Here is a 26,336-nt window from a genome sequence, read left to right as displayed (position 1 = left end):
AGTAAGCTGCAAAATGTAGCTGCTGCCACCAAAAGTCAGGATGCTAAAATAAACCTTCCTGATTATCCACTGACACGGTTCACCTTACCTTCTTTTTATGCTGCTCTCTTAAACTATCAGAATAGGGGGTAGGGAAAGCAAGAGAGAAAAATGCCAAAGCATATGGAACGTTTGCTTCTTGCAGATTAGAGAATTTTAGAGTTTGAAATGAGAACCGGAAACCAGTGTTTGACATGAGTTATCTTTGTGCAAAGTCAATACCTCTCGCATTGGATTTAAACAGACATTGTGGACAGTTCAGAGGATAAACAAGCTGGGCTACCTCTAATTCCTACTAGTCCCTAGAAGGTAGCACAGTGCCCTTGGAGGGGAAGACAAAAAGTAAAGATGCAAGGAAAAAATGATGACTATGAAAACCAACACGCAGAGTATGTGTAGAAATGGTTCATACTCAAAAGTTCAAACTTGTGTTGTAAATGAATCACAGAATCCTACATTTTAAATAACATTTTAATGAAATGCTTTCCTTTACCAGGATAAAGATTGGTCTGTTAGTGTCGAACTTCGCCCATGTCCAAGTGGTCAGATGGGAACATGCTTAAAAAGTGTTACACTTCTCTTGAATTCTGTAAGTAATCAGCTATCTAAGGTTGATTCAGAGTCAAATTATATCAATTATTTCATAAATTCCAAATTTTTAAGTTGAGGAAGAGAAGCTTTGCATGTACATTAAAAACATAAGTAACTCTGCAAAGAGAACCTTGAGTCTCTGGAAGAGCTGGTTAGTCCCAAGATCCTCAAGTCTATCAACATTATCGTAGCTGCATGATTAATGTGCTAATTGCAGGTCAATCTGCATAGTGTTCACTGAATGGTTAAACTTTGTGGATCATTGAAGGAGAAAGGCAATGACTTTTGTTCAGAGTGTTAGTGTTTGGAACCAACATCATAAGTAAAAATAGAGCTAAAAGGGAAGGAGGGACAACTAGCCTGGACTTTGGCACTTACCTTTAGAAAGAACCTAGACATTTAGAAACCCAGCTTACCTTCTTGGGTTTTAGGTTCTGCACCTAATACTTGGGAATAAAGTTTCCTTGAACATCTGCTAGACAGAGTTGGTATGAGAAGCAAGGAAGGAAAATATTAGAAAAGATTTAAAATCATCCGTTTTAGATATTTATAAACTAATTCAATGAAATGAACACATTTCATGGCACAAAAATTCAGGTTCATATGTTACATTAAAAATTAATACTGTAAATTGGTATGAACTAACAACGTGTTTTAAATATCAGTCTGTTTCAGTTGACAAATACATCTTCAACAGTGATGGAACAGTCACAAATGACAAGATCAGAAATCAAGGTTATTATTATTCAGGTAAGTTTAATAACAGCATTTTAAAATAACTAAGATATAGTCACTGATTCAATTTTTAAAGGTATTATATGTATCTGCTTTCTTAACAGATATTAAGATGTTAAAGCACTTTAAAAAAGTGCAAATGCTGAACATACTAGTTGTTATTAATGTTAATAATTATTTTAACAGATAAAATACAGATCTTCAATGCATCTTCCTCATATCTTCAAGTGGAAACATACTGTCATGTAAAAATGCAAATACAAATCGTTCCTGTGATGCAATTATATGTTTCTATGCCACCCAATCAATTTACAGACACTGTAGGTAAGTCCTCTGTATATATTTTTATTCCCAAAGTTCTAATGGGACCATCATTTGTGATAATTTCAATTGTTCCTCAATTAATAACACTAAACAAGTAAAGCATTTTGACGTAATCTTCCCTTCCACATTATAATAAAATAATTCCAGCTTGCTTTGCAGATACTATTTATTTAAAAAAATATTTTTTAAAGGGTTTAAACAATTTAAGCACTTAAAATGTTTTGAATTAAGGTTTTGGTTTAAATGAGATTTGATAATATGTCAACATATCTCTTTGCTAGTGTATATCACTGGGGCTTTGAACTGTAGATGATTAAAAATTAGAGATATGAATCTTCTGAAAATCGTATTTCAAGTATAAGCTGGACTATTACTTTTTTTTTTTTTGAGACAAAGTCTCACTCTGTCACTCTGGGTAGAGTATCATGGCACCCTAGATGATGGTAACCTCAAACTCTTGGGCTTGAGCAATCTTCCTGCCTCAGCCTGCCAAGTAGCTGGCACTACAGGTGTGTGCCACCACTACCTGCTAGATTTTCTATTTTTTAGTAGAGACAGGGTCTTGCTCTTGCTCAGGCTGGTCTTCAACTCCTAAGATCAAGCAACCCAATTATTTTTTCTGATAGTTTACGGTGGTCATACCCTTCATGGAGGTTTTCTGTCATAGAAATCAGTTCTTACATACAGCCATGGATGTTGAACAGAACAAACAAAACAATTATGACAAATTCCACAAAGAGCTGCTAATTTTATAAAGGGCACAAACTTTTACAATACACTTGAGAAGGTAATATGTTTGCATACAGGGAAACATGTAACTCATGGGTCAGAAGGGTCCAAGTAAGAAAGGTACATAGCACTTAACATGATTCAACCATGTGCATTGAGTCATAAATTCCTACTTTTCAGCATGCTTCCTCCTACTTGTCAAAGGAGACAGACTAACGGTGACAAACAGGAAAAACACAGTATTCATGACAAATCAAATTGTGTTTCAGTGCTCCTGGAATTGGAATGAAATCCTAAGTGTCATAAAATCTTACTTCTATGCACAAAGACTATGACGTATCTCAGTAGCTTTCATAGGTTCTGATTTATTACAAAGAACTGAATGAATATGAAGTAGGGATATGTATCCAAAAAAGTTGAGTAGGAGAGGCGATGTCAAGCTTTGTTCTATGTTATTATACAGGACTCTGTGGTTCCTACAACAACAAAGCAGAGGATGATTTCATGTCCAGCCAGAATATATTGGAGAAGACATCTCAGGCATTTGCTAGTTCTTGGGAAATGGCGTCCTGCCCTAAAGGAAACCCCACTTCATGTATCAGTATCGAAAAAGGTAATCTTAAATGACTGTCAAACACTTTAGTTAAATATTTCTTGCTAGGAGTTAGGTACTTATTCTGGTAATATCACGAACGTATCAGATGATCCTGATTTTCACTAGTGTTTTTTGCACCGTCCCAATTTTAGAGCAAACAGGACAGAAGCAATGTGGCTGGCTGACCACATCCTGGAAAACACCTTTCATTGGGGACTCACCTCGGTTGTCTTTTTCCAGATTTACTTTTTCCATTCTTATACAGTTTTCTCCATAATTATATAACAATAAGGTCAGAGGAAACTTTGGAGATCATCTAGTTTCTTATTTTTCCCTCCCTTAATTTAGTTGTAAAAATGATCATTGGCTCAAGTAGCAAGGCTCATCCAATCTGCTGCAGCCACCTGATAACAAAGCTGTAGCTATGTCCAAGTGTCCTAACCGCTGCTATCATATATATAAAAGTAACACCAAGCCCCGAATATAGATCCCATTAATTAAAGCTTTCACTAGTATCGTGCGGCTTATGTTTAAGCTTATCAAAAGCCTCACATCATTCAATTTATTTTCACAAAGACGCACAAAAGACATGAGTGGAGTTTTTATCCCTTTAATGTGGACGTTGATAGTGGAGTGCAGAGAGGGGATATTTAATAAGGATTATAGATAAAGTTGCAATCCAAGCTGTGCTTTGATTATTCCTCTAGTGTTGTTGATATTAAGGAATGCTTTATTTTATATTGCTTCTTCATAAATAAAAAATACAATGCAAGCTATTGGCTTATATTGGAGTGTTAATTGGTTGTTTGTCAATCCACATATTTCAAACAGTCTGATCTGTTTATGATAATATTTTTAAATTACTGAAGCAATTCCTGTTGAAATCTTTATCTATTGAGTTCTATTTATAAAATGAGTGGGCAGAAGCTTTAACGTAAATATGGTAATACATATTTCAGGGTTTTGATTGCCATGTGTATTTTGTTTGGGGGTGCTGCAATGAAAACACTTTAAATGAGAATAGACAAAAAGATATATGTCTTATAACCAACCCCATTTATTTTAAGCAGATTATACACCATCACTTTGGAGAGGTATATGAATCAATTAAATTAAATTTTAAATACAGAAAATGACACTGCACTTAATTAATTTTTAGTAATTTTATACATAAAAAAGTGATGATACCTGGTTACCAATTTGTCAAAATTTTAGAAATAACTAGATTTAGTTTCCTTTACTGCCAAAAATGATTAAGTGAAAGATTGCTGAGCAAATACTATTTTTATGAATTTTATTTTTTGAGAAGTCAAAATTAGGCTAGTTATTCATAAACCAAATACCAATTTAATACTTAAAAAAACGTAACATTAGTATATTTCAGTTAGTGATCCTGGCTGTCCTTACGCCTGACCTTTGGAAAAATTGATATGACTTTCTAGGCTGATGCGGTGGGGGTCTTGTGGCTACTTTATTTACCAACTTGTCACAATTTAGCCATAAATATATATTTTAAAGTTAAAAGTCACCTAAAGATATAATCAGTCCCCTTATCCCCATTTTTATATAAAAATGCATTTCAAAGAAAGATTAATTGATTTGCTACAAAAATCTAAAACTATTAAAGACTATCTCTTAGTATAAGATGTTTTTAATTACATTTGTATACCGTGACAACAAATTAGATTTATTACAGCAAAACACTTTAAGATTGTTTTGACAAACACAAAATTTTGTTAAAAAGTTACATCTTTCCTTTTAATTAAAAATTTGTGATGTTATTGTGACTAAGTTTGGGCACATTAATTTCTTTACAGAAAAGTTTGCTGAAAAGAACTGTGGGATTCTTCTGGATTCCAGTGGGCCTTTTGCTTCCTGCCATCCAATTGTAAATCCTAAATCCTATCACGAGGTGCGTGAAGGTCTAACATTGACAACTCCTTTTAAGAAATACATGTACTTGGGCGGCGCCTGTGGCTCAGCGGGTAGGGCGCCGGCCCCATATGCCGAGGGTGGTGGGTTCAAGCCCGGCCCCAGCCAAACTGCAACCAAAAAATAGCCGGGCGTTGTGGCGGGTGCCTGTAATCCCAGCTACTTGGGAGGCTGAGGCAGGAGAATCGCCTAAGCCCAGGAGTTGGAGTTGCTGTGAGCTGTGTGAGGCCACGGCACTCTACCGAGGGCCATAAAGTGAGACTCTGTCTCTACAAAAAAAAAAAAAAAGAAAAGAAATACATGTACTTTGCTGATATTGACAAGAGTACGTAGACATTAAATGTGTCAAACAGCCATTGCCCGTAGATTGAAGTAGTATATGCTTAATTTAACATTAGAGTCCACTAATTTATTCACGTGTTAGCTATACCAACTTAAAAAAAAAAAAAGCACTGGAAAATAACCCCAAATGAGAAAAATCTTGATTTTTTTCACTTTCTGTCTTTTGTAAGTTTTTCAACAAATGCAATTCATTTGTTATTTTGAACATTTAAAAACGATTTACAATGGTTTCAAAGTTAAGACTTTTTTTCAGGGTAGAGAAATGGTTATGAACTGAGTTAGTATATCCAACTTACTTGTTTGTAATAGTTTCGTAATGCAATATAAATGTGTTTCTTATTTTAAAGGAATGCAAAAAATACACTTGCTCTTGTGAAAGCAGTCAAGATTGCCTGTGTACAATTTTAGGAAACTACGTGAAAGCGTGTGCTGAGAAGGAGACCTACATAGTGGGATGGAGAACAGGACGGTGTGGTAAGCAGAATGGAGGTTTCAGGGAACTCCGCTGCCTTCTCAGTTTCACCGTAGTCTTGTGTGTGTGTGTGGGGGGGGGCGGTTTAGGCACATGTATTTACAAATTTGTACCTGGTTCTTTCAAAGATGATTTTTTTCCTGTTTTTTAAATTTAATTCTTAAGAAATCCTTATTTTTTACTTCATGATTCATTTCTTTTATCTTGATTTAATATATTCACATATGTATAAACAAGAAAAGAATATATAGGTATTCATATGTAAGTATACATTTATGTTCAATTATCGTAGGCTGAAAACTAAAAAATACTTTGACTGCTAATGCATTTGTGAATGATATTCTAATACTAATAATTTATTTTGAGGAAAACTAAAAAATAAGCCCATAAATTAAGGGCTCAACTGTCATATTTATAAAACCCGCTTTCTTTTAAAATATTTATTGCACTATTTGAATATGACTTCATAAAATACTTGACTTACTAAAACCGACAACCTTTGTAGCAACAATCTCTTATAAATCATACTTAAGTCTTCATAGCCCCTATTCAGTTAACAATAATATCTGTCAAGTTCACTTTCCAGATCTCTCAAATCCATTCCCACCTCTCTCCATTTCTATCACTGCCAACATAGGTCAATAAACAACCATTTTTCTTTCCTCCTGGGGGATTACAATAACTTTCTTCACTATTTACTGTACCTACTGTACAATAACTTTCTTCACTATTCACTATACCTCTAATCCATTTTCCACAGAGAAACCAGGGTCATCTACAAAACAAACAAAAAACAAATCAAACTAACCTTATCATGACAAGTTAATGGTATCTCATCATTCCAAGGCTAAAAAGGGGGCCCCATAAGTTCCAACCACTGATTCTGTACCTGGTGTTATATTTCTATTATTGTACATGCTCTTTGAAAGAATCCCCGACCCTTCTGACCCAGGCTATTCCCAAGACATAGAAATTGGGGGGTACCTTTCTGCTCCCCATCTGTCCACCCTTTTCACTAAGTGTAGGTCCTCAGATATATACACTTCATGCTTCCCATTTTGCTGCTTCAATTAGGGGTGGGGAACCTGTAGCCTTAAGGAAATTTGTGGCCTTCCTGGTCTTTCACTGTGGCCTTTTGACATAATCCAAATTTTTTGTAACAAATACTCTTATTAAAAGGGGTAAAGCAGAGAAAGATAAAATTTTTCTTGCCTCCTTTGGTTCTTATAAAAGGACGATCTCTAAATCAGAAGCTCTCGGGTTCCCCACCACTATGAAGAAATATATGTACATATGTATTCATTATTTTTTTTTGTCTCTGTACCAACAGAACACTCTTGTCCGAGTGGCCTAGTTTTCAAATACAATGTAAAAGCCTGCAATAGTTCCTGCCGATCCTTGTCGGAGAGAGATAGGAGCTGTGATGTAGAAGATGTTCCAGTGGACGGATGCACCTGCCCTGATGGAATGTACCAGAATAATGAAGGAAACTGTGTTTTGAAATCTCAGTGTGACTGCTACCTAAATGACGAAGTCATGCAACCTGGCAAACTCATCCACATTAATGATAACAAATGGTAGGGAGGCTGCATGTATCTTGTTATGACTCTTAAATCAGGGTACTAGGTCCATTTCAAAGAATTGGTCTTTTACTGGAATGAAGCCTTCTTTAGGCTTTTCTGTATGTAGTATGTTTTATGTCTTGTCCAAGTTAGTTATTATCTCTTTTCTTCTGGAAGGTGTTCACTCTCCATCCTATTTATTTATTTATTTTTTATAGAGACAATCTCACTTTATCACCCTCGGTAGAGTGCTGTGTCATCACAACCCTTAGCAACCTCCAACTCTGGGGCTTAGGCGATTCTCTTGCCTAAGCCCCCTGAGTATTTGGGACTATAGGCTCCGACCACAACACCCAGCTATTTTTTTTTTTTTTCAGTTTGGCTGGAATGGGGTTCGAACCCACCACTCTCAGTACATGTGGCTGGCGCCCTACCCACTGAGCCACAGGTGCCGCCCACTCCATCCTATTTAGTTTGAAACATGTAAAAAATATTCTGCCCACTCCTATATTTAGAAAATACAAAATGATTTCTATTCAGACAATGCTTTCTTGTTATGTCTCAGCCGTCACAAGTCAATAAACACTTACTAAGTACCTACCGTGTGCCAGGCCTTGTACTAAGTGGTGGAGTTACAAAGATGAATAAACATTGTCTTGGGTCCCCAGAATAAGCAGGATGACCATTAAAAGGAGGTTTATATACAATAACATGGTACCAGAGGGGCCAGTCACTACTAAGGAAATTAAGGAAAATTTCCAAGAGGAGACTGGCATTTGGATTGTCCTCAGGTATGAATCATTTTCATGACAAAATTGAGATGTGTAGGATGATTCCCTGTAATGTAAACACAATGAATGAATATAGAAAATGTTTGGAAAAAGATTTATACAAGTGGGTTTCTGAGCATAAGATTGGGCTAGAAACATAAACAGAGGCCAGGCCATACCCAAGAATTTAGATTTAATTCCTGAAGAATTGAAATAATTTTGACTATCTTGTAATGTTGAGGAAGCTGTGATTTCTGCAATTTGGAGCAAAGTAACCACATATCTAGTTCCATAGACAGATGTAGGAATTCTTGCCAACATGACTGCAAATGAAGTACCCATCCTAAATACTTTGGCTATGCCTGCCCTCTTCAGTTTCATGGCTCTATCATTTAGCAATACGGTATATTTTTCTTGGCTATTTGAAAGGAAAGCATAGATAACCCATTTCCATCAGAGCCCGTGAACATTTCGTTGATCCTCTGTAGTGGTGAAAGAATCAATAGATTCGCTTTTTAATGAATCTTACGCCTCTACGTGATGGTTCTTTTCATCACCCCCTACTTCATATCTTGTCCATCAGTACTTGCTGGCACTACTGTGATGGCTCCTTGGTTGGTGGTGGTTCTGTCTCTCTCTGTCTCCCATTTCCTGTGCTGAAGCCACAGTGTCTGACCTAGAGCATTATTCTGAAGCGCCACCTCCCTGCTCAGAAACTTGTGTGGCTGAAAGTTGCCTGAAGAATAGAAACAAAGTTGCAAGTCATTTAAATCCATCCAAAATCTGGTCCTGACCTCCCTACACCACATCTCCCTACTGTGAATTCTATCCAAGAGTGACACGTTGAAGTCATCAAAATTATTGTGTTCTTTCCTGCCTCACAGTTTTTCATCTTAACAGCAGTCTCTGTTGAATCTTTCTTTTTTTTTTTTTTGAGACACAGTCTCAGTGTGTCACCCTCAGTAGAGTGCTGGGGTGTCACAGCTCACAGCAACCTCTCTTGTCTCAGCCTTCCAAGTAGCTAGGACTACAAGGCACCCGCCACAGTGCCAAGCTATTTTTTTGCTGTAGTTTTCATTGTTGTTTGGCAGTCCTGGGCCCTATTCGAACCCACCAGGCCCTGGGTATGTGGCTGTCGCCCTAACTGCTGAGCTACAGGCGCTGAGCCGAATATTTTCCAATCAAGATCTGGCCATCCTCTTCAGGAAGTTTCCTCTGGTGTCCATCGAACCTTGTTTGTACATTCCTACAGGACTTACAAACTGTGTCTTATACTTTATATCTCTTGTGCATCTTCTGGGGACTATGTCTCAATCATCCTTGCAATTTGATGTTGACATGTATAATTTTATTTCCAGCGTCTGTCGGGATGGAATTCTTCTGTGCCAGACTCCCATTGATTTAACCCTACGTAAGTGTGGAGCTCATGGTGCAACTTTAACATATCTACTTTGGCTGAAATACACAGATCAGTAGCCCCTCGATTAACAATAATTTCCTCTAATCTCAGAAAACTGTTCTGGAGGGGCTGAGTATGTGGACTGCAGCGATCCCAAGGCCCAGAGAAGAATAGAAAGAACATGTAGCACTCGAAACATACCTACTTTTGGTGTAAGTGACACAGTATTCGGGTTTAGGTTTTGAAAACTTTTAATCATTTCAGGGCATAAGGAAAGGAGCACTTTCGTATCATTTTCGTTTGTCAAATGTTGACTCCAAATGTATATTTTGCATATTTTTGTATTTAAATCAATGCTGATAATGTGATATCGTTAGTTTTTCAGGGAGTATATGTTGTATTTCTTCTTGTAGGAGGACTTGCCTTGCAAGCGCGGGTGCTACTGTCCAGAAGGAATGGTTCGAAATTCTAAAGGGCAGTGTGTCTTCCCTGAAGACTGCCCATGCTCTTTTGGTGAACGAGAATATGACCAAGGAAGCGTCACTTCAGTTGGCTGCAATGAATGGTGCTTAACAAAGGATTACTGTTTTGTTTGTTTTGGATATTAGAAAATATGCAGCCTGTCTTCACGGAAAAGAAGTCAACTTTGGGATAATTGGGGAAAAAAAAAAGGATCAAATGTAGTTAGAAAAAAAAATTTTTTTTTTAGATTCGTAGAGCATATTGCACAATAAATATAATACATGACAATGAACACAACTGCAATATGGGCTGTCAGGTACAACGTGTACTGTCCTGGTGATAGCTACACTCAGAGCCCTGCCTTTAGCATTATCTAATTCCTCCATGTAACAAAAAAAACTTTTGCACTCCCTAAATCTATTGAAAGGAAAATAATTAAAAAATAAAAATAGAAACTTTATATGGTATCATGTAGATGAATATTATACATTATAATGCAGACCAGTGCAAAATTTAAATCAACATGAGACATTGTCTGTGCTTCTGTATAAAAGCAACGTGAGAGAATGAATCCCGGTGTAATGTAACTACCACACTCTCATCTTTTCCTTTCAGTACTTGCATAAAAGGGTCTTGGAGTTGTACCCAAAATGAATGTCAAACCACCTGCCACATCTACGGGGAGGGTCATGTTAGAACTTTTGATGGGAGAAGTTACAGCTTTGATGGTCTCTGTCAGTATTCATTTCTTGAGGTAATTATGAGTGCATTTTTTTTTTCACGGTATTTCCATAGTTCTTAATTATTCATTTGTAAATGAGTTCTGAAGAATTTTATTTTCCAAAATAGCAGCTGTGTTAAAAAGAGTCCTTGTACATTTCTAGAAGGCAGTAAAATATTACACCATGTAATGCTGATCTAGAGGTGAGGACTGGATTCCAGTGCTGGCTCCGTTTATCAGATGTGTGACTTAAAGCATGTTCCTTCACCTCTCAGTGTCTCAGTCCCTGTGTTTGTAAAACAGGCATGAAAATAGCCCTTACTTGAAACCAAACTTGAGCCCACATTAGAGTACATATTAAGGCTCACTAAGTGTTGGGTATTATTATCCTAACAGCACTGCGAGCAGCAGAATTGACAGCTACCATTTTATGAGTGCTTCTTTGCCAACCGAACTTATATTATTGATTGAGTTTAATAATTGCAATACTTTAAGACTTGGTATTGTCATTACTACGAGGCAGCTATAGACATTGAGGTTCAAGAGAGGTTAAGCAACTTTAGCTACTACCTAGAAAATATTATATTCAAACCTAGACCTGTGTGGTCCCAGAGTTCATGCTTGTTACATACAGCTAAGCCATCCCCTAAGGGTAACATTTAAGGGGTGAAATTTGGATTGTTTTATATTTATGGATTCATTTTGATTAAATATCAAGTTTTATATGAGTCTCTAAAGAAAATAAACTACATTTACTTACTAGCTATTCACAGATGCTAAAAATGAATCAGTGATTACAAACATAGATAATGTAAATATTTATGTACCTGTGGCATGATTCTAAACTTGTGTAGAAGTAACAGGAACAAGGCTGAGTCAAAGCAAGTTAACTAGATCAGACTTGGCCAAAGCTACTTACCCATAAATGCAGTGAAACGTCTGTCTCTTGGAAATTCCAGAACATAGCATATGGTGATTTTTTGAGTTTAAGGCAGATATTCTCTGTAGGAATATTTGTCTGACATACTATTGCGGTTGAGTTCTGTTTCTCCGATATTCATAAACTATTCTCATAATTTAATTTTGAAGGATTATTGTGGTGGTGAAAATGGCACATTTCGCATTTTAACTGAGAGTGTCCCATGCTGTGAGGATGGACTTACATGTTCAAGAAAAATCATAGTTGCCTTTCAGGTATGGTGTTACTTCCCTTTATTTACTTTTTTGCTCAAGTTATGAGCAGTTGAATAAAACCATTGCTGTAATTCTGTAATTCTTTAATTTACAGGATCAGAATGTTGTCTTGCAAGATGGCAAAGTAACGGCAGTCAAAACCACAGAAAGTAAGGAATGTGAACTCAATGCAAATGCGTACTCCATACACACCGTGGGCCTGTACTTGATTGTGAAGTTTCTAAACGGAATAATTGTGATTTGGGACAAAAATACAAGACTGTCTGTGATGCTGGATCCAAGCTGGAATGTATGTATATCACTGAATGGGGGAAAATGGACAAGCAAAGTCATTTCTGTTACTAAAAATTAGAGACAACTATTCTCTAACACAGCTGTTCTCACCCTGTGGGTCGTGACCCCTTTGGGGGTCAAATGACCCTTTCACAGGGGTCGCCTAAGACCTTCCTGCATATCAGATATTTACATTAAAATTCATAACAGTAGCAAAATTACAGTTATGAAGTAGCAACGAAGATAATTTTATTGTTGGGGGTCACCACCACACGAGGAACACGGCATTAGGAAAGTTGAGATCCCCTGCTCTAACAGGTGGAGTGAGAGAGGACGGGAGGGTCTCTTCTATAGTAATAAGTCTTCTACCTCTCATCAATTTTATGAACTATGCAATGTCATCAAAGACAATCAACTCTGGTAAAGTGTCAATACAATCAACTTGAGGCATCTCTTTTAACCATATTAAGTTCCTTGAGATTATCATATAGTATGATTTTGAGGTGGTTGGTATCCTTGGAATTAAATGTGTTCCTTGGAGTGGATATTCTAAGAACTTAAGAGAGTGCTCATGTGTAATTTGAAGCTAGCAAATATGATTATTTTTGGATCTTAAGGTATTTATGCTACTTGATACTAGATTATTGTATGAATGCGAGACCTTTAATAGGAGAGGAATCTTATCCACAAATTCTGGTTTTCTTCCAAAATATGGAATATAAAACATCTTCATCATACCATACACATAATCATGACATCTATCTATCTATCTATCTATCTATCTATCTATCTATCTATCTATCTATCTATCTATCTGTCTATCACAATGTCCTAGGATAACTCATTTTAAAATTTCTCTTTATGATCCATGTAGGGCAAAGTGTGTGGTCTTTGTGGAAATAACAACGGTGATCTCAAGGATGATTTTACAACAAGATACTCGTCAGTAGCTGCTGGAGCCCTGGAATTTGGAAATAGTTGGAAAACAAGCCAAGAATGCTCAGACACAGTGACTCAGAGTTTCCCATGTGACTCAAACCCGTATTGTAAAGCCTGGGCTGTGCGGAAATGCGAGATCATCAGAGACAGCACCTTCAGAGACTGCCACAACAAGGTCGCACTGTTCTGAAAACAATCTCTCACACAGGGTTTTCCCCCAGAGACTCACGTGTTGTGCTCTCCCTAGGTGGACCCGAGTGCTTACTATGACGCATGCATCGAAGAGGCCTGTGCGTGTGACATGGAGGGGAAGTACCTGGGATTCTGCACCGCTGTGGCTATGTACGCAGAGGCGTGCAGTGCAGTTGGGGTCTGTGTCTCCTGGAGAAAACCAAATATGTGCCGTAAGTGACTTCCATATGTTGTTGCATATATAATTAGAGAGAATTGTTTTGCTAGGCAATCAGTCTTCCTCTCCTGTTTTCTATAAAACACATATTCTTGTACCGAGAAAGGTTTCAAAATGTGTTAATATTTTTGTTTATGATGTGAAAGACACCAAATTAAAAAATACAGCACCTGGCGCAGCACTTCTTCCAGTGCACGTTTAGTTTCAGAAATTCCTGTCTTCACAGGGGAAAGAATTGAATACCGATGGAGAATATTTCTCCTTGATACTCAGATGAACAATGAACTGTTTGGCATGTTCTTGAACTTAGCATATTCTAATAGCCTTCAGCCCTTACGTCACGTATTTGTTTTTAAAGTTCTCACATGTTATGTTTCCTTGAAAACTTTTATATGATAGAACCCTAGTGAAGATGAACTGGAAAGTCAGTGTAAACTGAGTCTTGAATTTTATGAAATGTGTTGACTTTTCATAGAAAAACTCTTTTCCTTCTAAACCAGGTATGATGAGGGAATAGTGACAAATGGTAAGTGGTGAAGTAGAACACTCATTTATTTCTGTTTACCATGCAGAGCCTTGTGTTACGTAGACATCTTCAGTTAGCTGACTTAGAAATTGTTATTGTATACATGTTAAAATTTTAGTTTTCTGAGAGATGTAGTTTTCCAATTTAAGTTCCAACATTAAAACCATGAATCCAGACTATGACTTAAAATATCTCCAGACGGGAAAATCACTGCTTACCTTTCCACCTCAAAATAACCTTGGTGTGAGATGTCAAAGGAAAATTTCTTTAAGTTCATATTGTCCCTCTTTTTCGTGAGCTATTTTGGCTTATGTGGTCATTTAGGTAAAGCCACTTTGATAGGACAGAATGATATACTTTAGGTCTGTTTGTTGATACTGTCCAAAATCCCTTTTTACAATGCCTTGGAACATGAAAGGTGAAAATTGTCACCTTCCTGGGTGAGGGGACATCTGTAACCTGCACTTAACCTTATAAAAGCAAACTATGTAATCTAATTGTATGTACCCCCATATTAATGTAAAATAAAAACTATAGTGTTGTCTCTCTAAAATCACTTATAAATGTGACCAGTATTTTTAGCTATCATACAAATATGACTGACCTTCTACGTAGACCAGTAGACTTGATGTTCATGGAGAACAAGAAAACCATATACTATACAAGTGTAATCAAAAGACCCAATAAACAAGATTCTTGAGAATAATTACATAGATTTTTCAGTAGTGATCAGATCTCCATGTTCCAAAAAGAAAAAATTATACCATCGGACTAATTTTGAAAAGTCAAGAAAAATAGAGAAACGATAAAAGCTGTATAAGATTAAAAAGGTTCAGCAGAGAAAAATGAATTGTGTAATAGAGCTATGAACTCATTACCAGCTCTGACAAATGCTCAAGCTGAATTGTAAAATAAAGGTTCAAATATGTATTTTAATATCCACCCCAGCACATCTCAGTATTTCCTTCAATTTTACATAAAAGTAATTTATATTTCTGTGTCAAACATCTGCATGTGATAAATATATTAGCACAAGAAAACTATTTTGAGGATTTTATGAAATCAGAAGTACATAAAAAAGAGAAAATTGTCATATAATGAATGAAAGTAATTTGATACAATGCAATTACAGCTGTCTACTGTGATTATTACAATGCACCTGGAGAATGCAGCTGGCATTATGAACCTTGTGGTTCAGTGACTGCAAAAACATGCAAAGATCAGGTCATTGGCAAGAAATTTTCTTCACTCTTAGAAGGTAACACATGTTTTTTCTTTCTTTTTTTTTTTTATTAAATCATAGCTGTGTACATTAATGCAATCATGGGGCACCATACACTGGTTTTATAAACAGTCTGACACATTTTCATCACACTGGTTAACATAGCCTTCCTGGCATTTTCTTAGTTATTGTGTTAAGACATTTACATTCTACATTTACTAAGTTTCACATATACCCTTGTAAGATGCACCGCAGGTGTAATCCCACCAATCACCCTCCCTCTGCCCACCTTCCCCCTCCCTCCCTTCCCTTTCTCCCTTCCCCCTATTCTTAGTTTATAACTGGGTTATAGCTTTCATGTGAAAACCCTAAATTAGTTTCATAGTAGGGCTGAGTACATTGGATACTTTCTCTTCCATTCTTAAGATACTTTACTAAGAAGAATATGTTCCAGCTCCATCTATGTAAACATGAAAGAGGTAAAGTCTCCACCTTTCTTTAAGGCTGCATAATATTCCATGGTGTACATATACCACAATTTATTAATCCATTCGTGGATCGATGGGCACTTGAGCTTTTTCCATGACTTAGCAATTATGAATTGGGCTGCAATAAACATTCTGGTACAAATATCTTTGTTGTGATGTGATTTTTGGTCTTCTGGGTATATGCCTAGTAGAGGAATTATAGGATTGAATGGCAGATCTATTTTTAGATCTCTAAGTGAGTAACACATGTTTTAAGAACATCCAGGAAGTAATGCAAATGATACTGGTTGTTTAAAACTGGAAAATGTTGGTTTCTCCCAATTTAGTGTCTTACATTTAAGGACTATTTAGCTATCTCTATTATGACATTCAGATTTCTACATTAGAAACATTTTCTCTAAACATAAATTACCTGTTTAATAGCAGAGAGAAAGAGAGCGTGCTCTGTGATCCTATTATTACTCTTTATAATCTGTAATCCTATTGTTACTCTTTATAAATTTCACTAGGCAATGTAGTTGAATGAGAGTAAGATTTCAGAATGCAATGTATGATATAATCTTGCTTGAATATGGGCAATTAGCTATATCACACTTAAACAGTATTTTAATTTTTTTTAGCATTATGTACTGTAATTTAGAGAGAAAGAAATGGTTAGAAAATGGAGAAGCAGTAAGTTTTCAGAAGTCACCCCTGTGTTAAATCCCTAGGCGTTGGGGTATTTTCAGCCCACTTTATTATGACTGCTGTGTCTACCTACTCTTGCAAAAACGGGTATTTGGAATTGGCATTCCCATTTCAAGCTTTTTACCATATTTATCATATGTATTTATGTTTGATGTTCAGCATCATGCTTGTTTTTAAAGCAGAAAAATTGTTTTAAAATACATTAGGAGACATTTTAGAAAAAAAAAATTAAGCGACCAAATTTTTGAGTTCTTAGGTTATTTCATTACAGAGAATATGAATCTTGTTCCATTTATATATTTTCATTGCGAGTGTGATATTGGTTCTTTCAGTTTATAAGGTTATTTGAGTAACTTTACGAATGTATAATATCATATAATGAGTTTCAGAAAACAGAGATGAACTATGGGTTGTTTTTACATACAGGTTGTTATGCAAAGTGCCCAGACAGCGCGCCCTACCTGGACGAGAACACCATGAAATGCGTCAGTTTATCTGAATGCAGCTGCTTCTATAACGATGTTATACCAGCAGGGGGCGTAATCGAAGATAATTGTGGAAGAACATGGTATTTTCTCTACTAACTTTCCAATAAGCAATTCTTTTATGGGATCTGAAGAGAAAAAGTAAATCCACATATCTCAACAAATGATTTGTGGCATCTTAATGCAGAAGACAAGATAGAAAATATCAGATTTTGTTTTGGGGGAAAAAGAATGTTTTAATGCTGTAAATGTAAGATCACGTTTATAGGCTTTCAAAGAGTTACATGGAAGCAAATTGATAGAGCCACACTAGAATTGCGTGGCCATCAAATCACGTCTTATTTGAAACTGCTCATGTTAGAAATAACTGTACAGATAAACTGTAAATTATGTCTTTAGATGCCAAGAACTCTTTAGTGAAATGATTGGGAATAAGAGTACATGAAAACCCAAGCCATTTGAATTAATGTTTCATTTTCACTGGTAGACAATCTGTTGTTGTAAATTTGTAAGATATACCCCATTAGGAACTGAAATTTCAAACTCATTCTTTTTTCTTTTTAAATTTAAATTCCAGCTATTGCATCGCAGGGGAGTTGGTGTGCAGTGGTGAGTCACTACATTTTACACTAGTTAACTTAGGAAAGATCAGATGAGGGGTTTGGGAACTCATTTAAGACTGTCACCCCCAGAGGACCAGGTACTTCATGCTTTAGACTGCCCCTCAGGGGGCTGGCACCATTTCATCCCTGAGCATGTCGAGACATTTTGAATAACTGTCAGATTGGGCAATGGCCAGCACACGTGGGGGCTTCTCCTGCACTGCACCCTCCCTATTTGCAGGTTCTGGGAATTAAGAGTGAGCTGGTCAAAGTAGTTTAATGAAGGGATGCCATGGAAGGTGAAAATCAAGGTAGAAAGAATTAAATAACTGAAGGCTTGCTTTTGAGCAACACATACCTTAAAAATAAATCTCAGTAAGCTTCAAAAGAATACATGAGTTTTCTTTTTTTTTTTTTTTTTTGTATAAGGAACTACAAGGGGTAAAATAAAAAAGGCCAGTTGAGATGTAGAATTTTTTTATAAAGATTTTTTAATTCCTGACAATAATAGCAATTTATGATTATTTCAGAAACTGTTCCTCCAAATTCAACGTTTACAGGTAAAATCTTCATCATTAGGTTTTAAGTGTGTTTTCTGTTTTTTTTGGTGGATAATCCTTTTATATATTTCTCATGAGTCTGTGCCAGCAAAATATATGCTAGTGAATCTGCTGATATTCATTTTAAACTAAATTGTTTTAGACTAAATTTTAAAGTAAACTAAATTTTAAATTCATTTAAAACTAACGTTTTAAACTAAATCGTTACTAGAAAATGTGTCAAAATATTATTTAATTGTATTTCTGTGAATTAAGGTAGAGACATTTACATACAATGGATATTCATGGCTAATATTTACACTATTAGTTAACATTTTAACTACGCTTATAAGTTAAATATCATCATTTAAAGCTTTACACTTTTCAATAATAAGTGAATTAGCAGATGAAGTAAACGTCAACTTCTGTGAAGTGAATATTTTAAAATCATGATCACACCGAGGGATGATTTGAAAACACGGAAATAAGTAAATTTATTTTTCTTAACTTTTAGCATTAGCCATGGGGTACTACATTTGTGTCCATTCAAGAGAATGCTGGGAAAAGTTAACTTTAGTTTTATAACATTTAACTTACCAGCAATATGGGTAATCAGAGTTGCTGTGGTGGAGTGACTTATTTTTGCCTTGTGTGATTTAAAGATTAATTTTATTTTCTGTTGATTGCTTGATATTTGGAGGTGGCATCAATTAGAAAATAGTATGGTAAATTGGAAGGCTTTCGTTTTAATACTATGTTTAAAGTTATGTGACCTTGTAAAATATTATTTTTATGACTGGTTACTACCTGAAGCTAAGTCATTCATTACAGAAGCCGTTATTTCTTGGCCCGTAAACAGGCTTTATAAAGTTCCTGAGAGATTTTGGTTAAGGAATAATAATGGAAAACAATGATTGTTTTGGTCAACATAAAACAAATATAGAGTATTATTCATATTGATTTAAGTGAAAATTTTTGTCACTTAAACTCTGTACACATTTCAGAAATTTTAATTGTAGTTTATGGGAACTTATTTGTTAAAGTAAATTCACTAGCAGAAAATTATTCAAGTAATCTGTTCTTCAAAATGTTGTCTTTCCTAACAGTTCCCACTACAAGATCTACTTCCATATTAAGCACCAGAGCAGGTAAATAAAAAACAAAAATGCCCATTAGTTTCTTTGTTCCTAAAGAAGCAGCAAAGTGAAATTACAATTCAGGTGTTTGAGCCCTTTTTCCAAATTCATGATTTTCCATTTATTATTCATTTCCTAAATGCCCAGGTGAGGTAGAAGGTGCTATATCCAATATTAGTAAAGACCATCCTCCCTTTTCAAAGGTTATCTGTTCTAAAAAGAATATTCTGCATACTACTACTAATTTGGAGAAAGAGGCTATGCTAGAAAATTCTATGTTAAGTTATCTAAAAATAATTTACAATTCTCTTTTACTAACACCAAGGAATTTTAACTTTCATTGGATGGTTTGTAACTAAAGCAATGGGTAGCAGAGTATAAAAGTATATTGGAATGTGTAAACATCTGATAAATGAACATAACTGTTAATTTAATAATTTATTGGCATGCTGGGGATCGCTGAGCATATCTAAATAAATAAATTCTAACTCTGCCTTTCAATATTATTTTAACATACATTTCCAAATATTTGTTTCCTCGTTTGCATAGCAATTACACTGGTCACCAGTGGCCCAGGCACAGGTAAGCTATCATCTTCAACCACAACTTAATCTATGGGGATTTTCATAAACATCTAAAACTTCCTTTTACAATATTATTATGCTTTTACTATGTCATTTTTAGAGGAAGTAGACAAAGTTTTTTCTCTGTTTTTGAAAGAATGTCTTACAGGAAGCATTCGAAAAATAACAATAGGTTTTCCACCTTCTACTTGTGTTACATTTTAATACTTTAATATTGCATTTGGGCATCTATCACCTCCAGGGATTAATTTTTCTAGTTGATTCATTTTTTCAAGTTGATTTATTTTATACATGACCATAGATGTTCTTGGAAGCATAACTTCCTCTCTACACAAAACTTAGTTGTTAATTGTTTTCTCAAATTCAGCAGTGTCCATATCAGGGGAAATCTATCAATGAAAAATAAGTTTTTTTACATAGATGAGATTTTTTTTTTTTCAGGTACAAATCTAGAACAACTTACATATTAGAATTAACATCCGTTTGATCATACTTTTGAAATATTAAGTCTGACTTTTCCCTCTGCCTATCCAGTTTTTCTAGTTTAACTGGCTCTAGCATTCCTATCCAAACTGTAAAATTCATTACTTTTCCTTGTCTTTAACATAAATGAAAATATGAGATAAAAAGAACTTGAGAAAAACGGCTCGTCCTGTAGCACTGTAACTCCTGTTATTTTTGTTTGTGATAAACCACCTTCTTTTACTTAAACTGATTCATTTTACAGTTAAAAGAGCTCAATTTTCTTAGTTGAAAATGCACATCCACAGGCTGTCTGGAAAATGTCCAGCCATTATTAACACTAGTTTTCACATTACATGGCTGGATACTTTCCAGAAAGCTTTAGTGTATGTCATTTCTTCCTAGAGCCTGCATGTTTGAGAAAATCATTGATCAAATTCATCCTACCAGCTCTGTACTATTTCTGTAACATACTTACTTTCCAAAAGTTAGAGTCCTTTTTTTCCTGCCAACTTAGGACTCTTTCTCCCATTGTTTATTAATTTTTCTAGTGTTAAATAAGTAAGTTTCTTGAATTCACAAACCATGGTTTGCCATCCTTGTATTCCTAACTACATCTAGCATCCAAGGTATGTAATAATTAGTATTCAATAAGTATTTGAAGAATGAATGGGTTACTGTTCTTTTTTCACTACTGAATATTTACAACTCACTCAGGTTTAGAATTCTGGCACAGAAATTCTGGTGAAAGTTAAGATCAGATATTAGTTATAATTCAACAGCTCATGCATTTCATTCATTGGAATAACTCTTCCTTCTATAGTTAGAATCAAGGCTATTAGGGGTGATAAATTGACATAACAATGTAGAACTATGACTATAATTATGAACATTTTATATCTTAAAGTATCAGCCACCACAGTATGTATTATTATTAAAAATACTCAAACAACATGTTTATTTCCTATCAAATTTTCTCTCCTGTTGGATATCATTAACAACACCAAGCAATGCTGGCCCTTTCAAAATAAATCTTAGAGTGAAACATTTCAGAAATGTTTTTCTCCATTCTGTAATCATAAATTCATTTTCCAAGGCCAATAACAATTTCATCCCAATAGTTCTTCTGAATTGTCTCATATACACTGCAGTATTATTTTCAAGTTACATATTACCTCAACCAAAAGCAATGGACTGAATTCCAAATTCTCAGCCTGGTTCTAAGGTGATTAGTGCAGTTCAATTATATAGTTCTTTTAGTAAAAGTATTCAGCAGCTATTAAAATTTTGAGTTCTGTGACTGTTTAGTTTACTTATTTATTTATTTATTTACTTATATTTTTGAGACAGAGTCTCTTTCTGTCATCCTAGGTAGAAGGCCATGACGTCATAGCTAACTGCAACGTCAAACTTTTGGGCTCAAATAATCGTCTTGCCTCAGCCTCCCAAGTAGCTAGGACTACCGGCACCAGCCACAGTGCCTGGCTAGTATTTCTATTTTTTTTAGTAGAGACCGGGTCTCGTTCTTGTTCAGGCCGGTCTTGAACTCCTGAGCTCAAGCAATCCACTGCTTCAGCCTCCCAAAGTACTTGGATTCTACAGAGCCACCATGACAAAAACTTTTCTTTGACTGCTGTTTTGATGACTCCTATGCATTTTGTTGAGTCATAAGCAGTTTGGATAACTATTTTATATATTTTTTCAATATGGTGATACCTACCTCTTTCACGATAGCAGGTACCCTGAATTAAGGAAACAGGTTCAGTTTTTACACTTTATACATATATTTTATCTTATTGATTTTTCTTTCTCAAGCATTCAGTTTTGAACATAATATTCAACTTAATTTTATCAGTACTTCATATTATAGCAAGAAAACTTTTCATATACACCAGGTCATGAGTAGATTACCTTAACAGGGTTTATTGGGAAGAGGTGAGGAAATTTTCAGTGTAAAATTTTGTCTCATTAACTGTAAAAAACTATAAAAATCTTGCTGATTCCCTTCATGATAATGTTTTAAAAATTATAAATCTAATATAAAGTTAGAAAATTATGAGAAAGATTACCTCGGTTATTTTTCCCTGAATTCCTTAGGTATTATTTGTGACTTTTTGTGTTTTGCCTTACTAACTAATAATGTTGTATTTAGTTTCACTGAAATTCCAGTAGACTTTTCACGTTATATAAATACTCATAAATATTAATAATTTACTGAATGTCATATAGTACTGTATTGAAGGATGTAGCTATGAACTTGTTTTGAGGATTTATTAAATCCTAGTCATCATATTAACTAGTTTTATTCACTATCTCATTAAATCTTAACAATCCTCTGAGTACTATAATTCTCTACAGCTTCCCTCTCCCCATTTTTCAGGTAAGGAGAGGTGAAAACCTTACATGACCTTTTCAACATTATAAGGATCAGAGGGAAAGGAATTTTCTGGCATGACATAGAGAAAAATCAGGGTTGTTTTCCATGAAAGCCAAAAATTGTAGTCAATGTTATTTTAAAATTAATATAAAAAGGCTTATTTTCAATGTTAAAATTGTACAACTGTGCCACAAGTTGTGTGTTTCAAATGAATTTTGGCAAATCCCAGTATACAGAAAACATTAATTATCAAATTACCTAATCAATAATACCTTCCCAGCATTTATTAATAATGTACATTTAGCTTCTCTTATTGCTGGAATAAATGAGGAAGGACTTATTTCCCAGATAAATTGAACATAAAACTTCAGTTAAATTTTGGCTTAGTTTACTAAATTTCAATTTAAAAATATGATTAGTGGTAAAATTTGGCTTAATTCTTAGTTCCTCGACTACCATTCCACCTCTTTTTTTATTAGACTGTGCCCATCTCATACTTAATAAGTAAGAATTTGTAAATCATTCAAATAATAATTAACTCAGTTCTTAAAATTTGTGGCTTGTGGGCTTGGATCATACAACTTGGTTCACCTTTGTTGGTTCAATTAACTGGATCATCATAAATTGTCTACCTCAACTTGTGCTAGGGACTCTTGGACTGAGTAGAAAATGTTTAAAATAAAATGTGACATTTCTGAATTTTAACAATCCTAAGAGATGACATGTCAATTTTCTTACAACTGAGGAATCAGAATAATCCATCTAAATTAAAAATGGTAATCAGAAGAGATCTTAGAAAGTACCAGATATGTTTCCTGATAGTTTTAAGTTGAAGCTTTAAGAGACAAAAAAGCCAAGCGTGTTATTTTTCCTTTGCCAGATAAGAATAAAATATTTCTTTTTAAGAGGCACCAATAAATTTTTTCTTTTTAAATTTTTTTTCTAAATTTATCCAGTAAAAATGCTGCCAAAGTAAAAATCAAACAGTTTAAAGTGTTTGCTTGCAGAACTTTTTAAAAAGAAGTTATCTTTTTTGGAGGAGCAATTGCCTTATTGCCTAATATTGTAGGTTTGAAAATCACATCATGTTTCTTTTACTGATATTAATGGTTTAAAAGTGTGAGGACATTTGACAATATGTGATAAATTCATTACTATAAAATAAGTTTTGTTTTTCGGTCTTCTACTGATAAGTCTTCTCTCTTGATCAGTGATGAGAAAAATGGATCCATTTTTATGTTAAAAGTAGCCATCATCTCTAGCAAAGTTTTTTTTTTTTTAAATATAGTGTTCATGAACCAAAAATATTTATCTAGAGTTTGAAAAGTAAAAGATTAATAGTTTCAAATATAATGTCACTAGGATGGCACCTCATTCTGGGTATGTATTGCCTCTCCACAAGCTGTCTAGACTACATGAAAGTATTTATTTCTTATACTGGGCACCCACATTTCACTCAGAAATTTTGACTTACAATCCTAGTACACTAAAGGTAGTTTTTTTTTCTGGATAATGAATTAGTGCTTTTGAGTCAGACCAATATCATTAGTGGGGCAATTAGTCAAAGATTTTCAACTTTAGTTTTCTACTTTACTTTTTAAAATAAATCAATTTAATATGAAAACTGATAATATTTTATCACAAAGGTAAGATTTAAAATGAAATTGAGCCAGGTTTTTGCCACGAATTTGTTCCCTGAATGAAGTACTTTTGATCAAATACTGACCCAAACTGTAATCTTGGTTAGATGATGAGGTATGAATTCATGTACCTTAACCTTTTCATTGCGGTAAATAGCATAGAAATAAAGAAATTTAGGAAAACATTAAAGAAAATTTAAACGCACAAGGGGAGCAATATGCAAAACCTAATTTTTTCTCATGCTTTATGTATCTATTTTCCTTTGTATACAGTGAATATTTTCAAAGCACTAAAATACCCTGAGGTGCCTAATAAACCATTCTAATAAGCATATTATTTTTAGAAGAAAAATTATACAGTTATAGAGTTTTTCCTCTTTAGATTGACTAATCTTGAGACAGAGCTAGTATTTACTGAGCACTATTCTAAGTATATGACACATATTACTTTTTTAATACAAAACACTCTATGCAGTGGGTGCCCCACTATCGTCTCCTATTTACAAATGATTAAATGGAAGTACAAAGAGGGTAACTTTCACATCCAAGGTTGCTTGCTAACAGGTGGTGAGAAAGAATTAAAGTTCAGGACTTTTTTTTTTTTAGACATCAGTCCTAATGCCTCTGTATTATGATGTTTAAAAAAGAGAATGAAGTTGAATTTAATTTACATAAATTATAGACATAACATATAATTGCTGATTCTGATTTAAAATAGTTGTGCTAAAATTTATAGTTTGTTTAATAAGTTTCCATTAAAACTAAAAAAAAACCCTACCTTGAATACATAGGGATATCATTTCATATCATTAAAAAGTAGATTTCTGTTACTTAAGAGTATATGTTAAAATGCATTTTTCCCTCAAAAATTTAAAATCCTAGAATACTATAAAAATAGTTTATATATACACTTTGTTCGTATAGTATACTTTTTCTAAAATAGCATCAATCATACAAAGAAAATAGTTGTTATTACACTATCATACAGACTCAGCTGAGTGTAGTGAGATGTGAATCAGAAAAATAAAACTTTGAATCCCTTCTCTTCTTACTCGCTGTTGAGTCCCTTCTTTAAGTCCCTCAAACACCCTGAGACTTAGCATTAGTTATTCTGTTAAGTGAGAAAAATAATACCAACATTGCGGGTTTTTTTAAAAAAAAAAGTGTCCATGTGATCATGCAGCTTAGCGTAATACGTACTGAGTACTCAGTAAAGTCAACTTGATGATTGTGAGCAATTCTTCAGGTTAATGAATTTAACCTAAAGATTTCAGTGGAGGAGTTTAGTATTTTCTTCAGTGACTAATCACAAACGTGCCGCTTCTTGAATCAAAACCAATTTTATGGATTTTGAGTTAGCTGTTTTTCTTCCCAGAAATAAGGTACTTTGTAAAAACTGTGAATTTTGTAGTACTGAGTTGTTGTTTATAAGGGGAAATGTTTATAAGGGGCAGGCGCTCCTTAAAGTTGTCTTTCAGACATTTATTTTAAATAAAATGGAATCCATTGGAGAAATGTGCCAAAATAATTTTTTTCCTTATAAAATTTTACAAGCAGAAATAATCAAAAAAGTTAGTGGTAGCTAGAAAATTAATTGCTAGATTTTATATTAAGTTTATGATGAAAAAAATAAATGGATACAGCCCTTTGAAAACTTCGTGGGTGGAATGTCATACTTCCTATAGTGTGCAGAGCTATCAATACTTTGGCAAAGGCAGCTCTTCCTGCTGCATTTAAGTCTTGGCAATAATGAGGTTATCACAGAGACAATAACAATATCAAATACATTGTAATGGCTAGGCTGTCAAAATTAATGAGAAGAATAATGCTTTATCTATCAGTTTCGGCAATTAAACCATGAAGAAAAGAGGACTGTTATAATTCCTATTTGTCAAGCCTTATCCCTACTTTTATTGCTGTATCAACAATTTCAGACTTACATCTTCTGAAGTTCACTCGTGGGAAAAGGGAGCTATATCATAGTAGGCCAACTGGTATGTACTCCAATCTGTGCCTAGTTTAGATAATTCTTATGACCCTGATAGAAAGTGGGTCCTCAGGATCCATTTTGGAGCATGTTGTCATATTATCCACATCATC

The 26,336-nt window shown here is 34.6% G+C and overlaps 1 protein-coding gene across 1 annotated transcript in view; it reads left to right on the top strand.

The window, feature by feature from the left end:
• MUC19 (mucin 19, oligomeric) overlaps positions 1-26,336 on the top strand; it is a 157,878-nt gene that overhangs the window by 44,300 nt on the left and 87,242 nt on the right. Inside the window, 21 exon segments of the mRNA XM_053556581.1 lie at positions 536-628; positions 1,296-1,380; positions 1,552-1,689; positions 2,882-3,031; positions 4,831-4,925; positions 5,635-5,761; positions 7,090-7,336; positions 9,450-9,502; positions 9,602-9,702; positions 9,904-10,055; positions 10,568-10,706; positions 11,763-11,867; positions 11,962-12,156; positions 13,015-13,254; positions 13,327-13,483; positions 15,147-15,272; positions 16,838-16,979; positions 17,474-17,505; positions 18,029-18,058; positions 19,144-19,185; positions 19,723-19,755. Of these exon segments, the coding sequence (XP_053412556.1) occupies positions 536-628; positions 1,296-1,380; positions 1,552-1,689; positions 2,882-3,031; positions 4,831-4,925; positions 5,635-5,761; positions 7,090-7,336; positions 9,450-9,502; positions 9,602-9,702; positions 9,904-10,055; positions 10,568-10,706; positions 11,763-11,867; positions 11,962-12,156; positions 13,015-13,254; positions 13,327-13,483; positions 15,147-15,272; positions 16,838-16,979; positions 17,474-17,505; positions 18,029-18,058; positions 19,144-19,185; positions 19,723-19,755 (2,482 nt within the window).

The sequence above is a fragment of the Nycticebus coucang genome, chromosome 12 (assembly GCF_027406575.1).
Source record: "Nycticebus coucang isolate mNycCou1 chromosome 12, mNycCou1.pri, whole genome shotgun sequence".
NCBI classification, from domain to species: Eukaryota; Metazoa; Chordata; class Mammalia; order Primates; family Lorisidae; genus Nycticebus; species Nycticebus coucang.
This window is presented reverse-complemented; position numbering and strand designations above follow the sequence as displayed.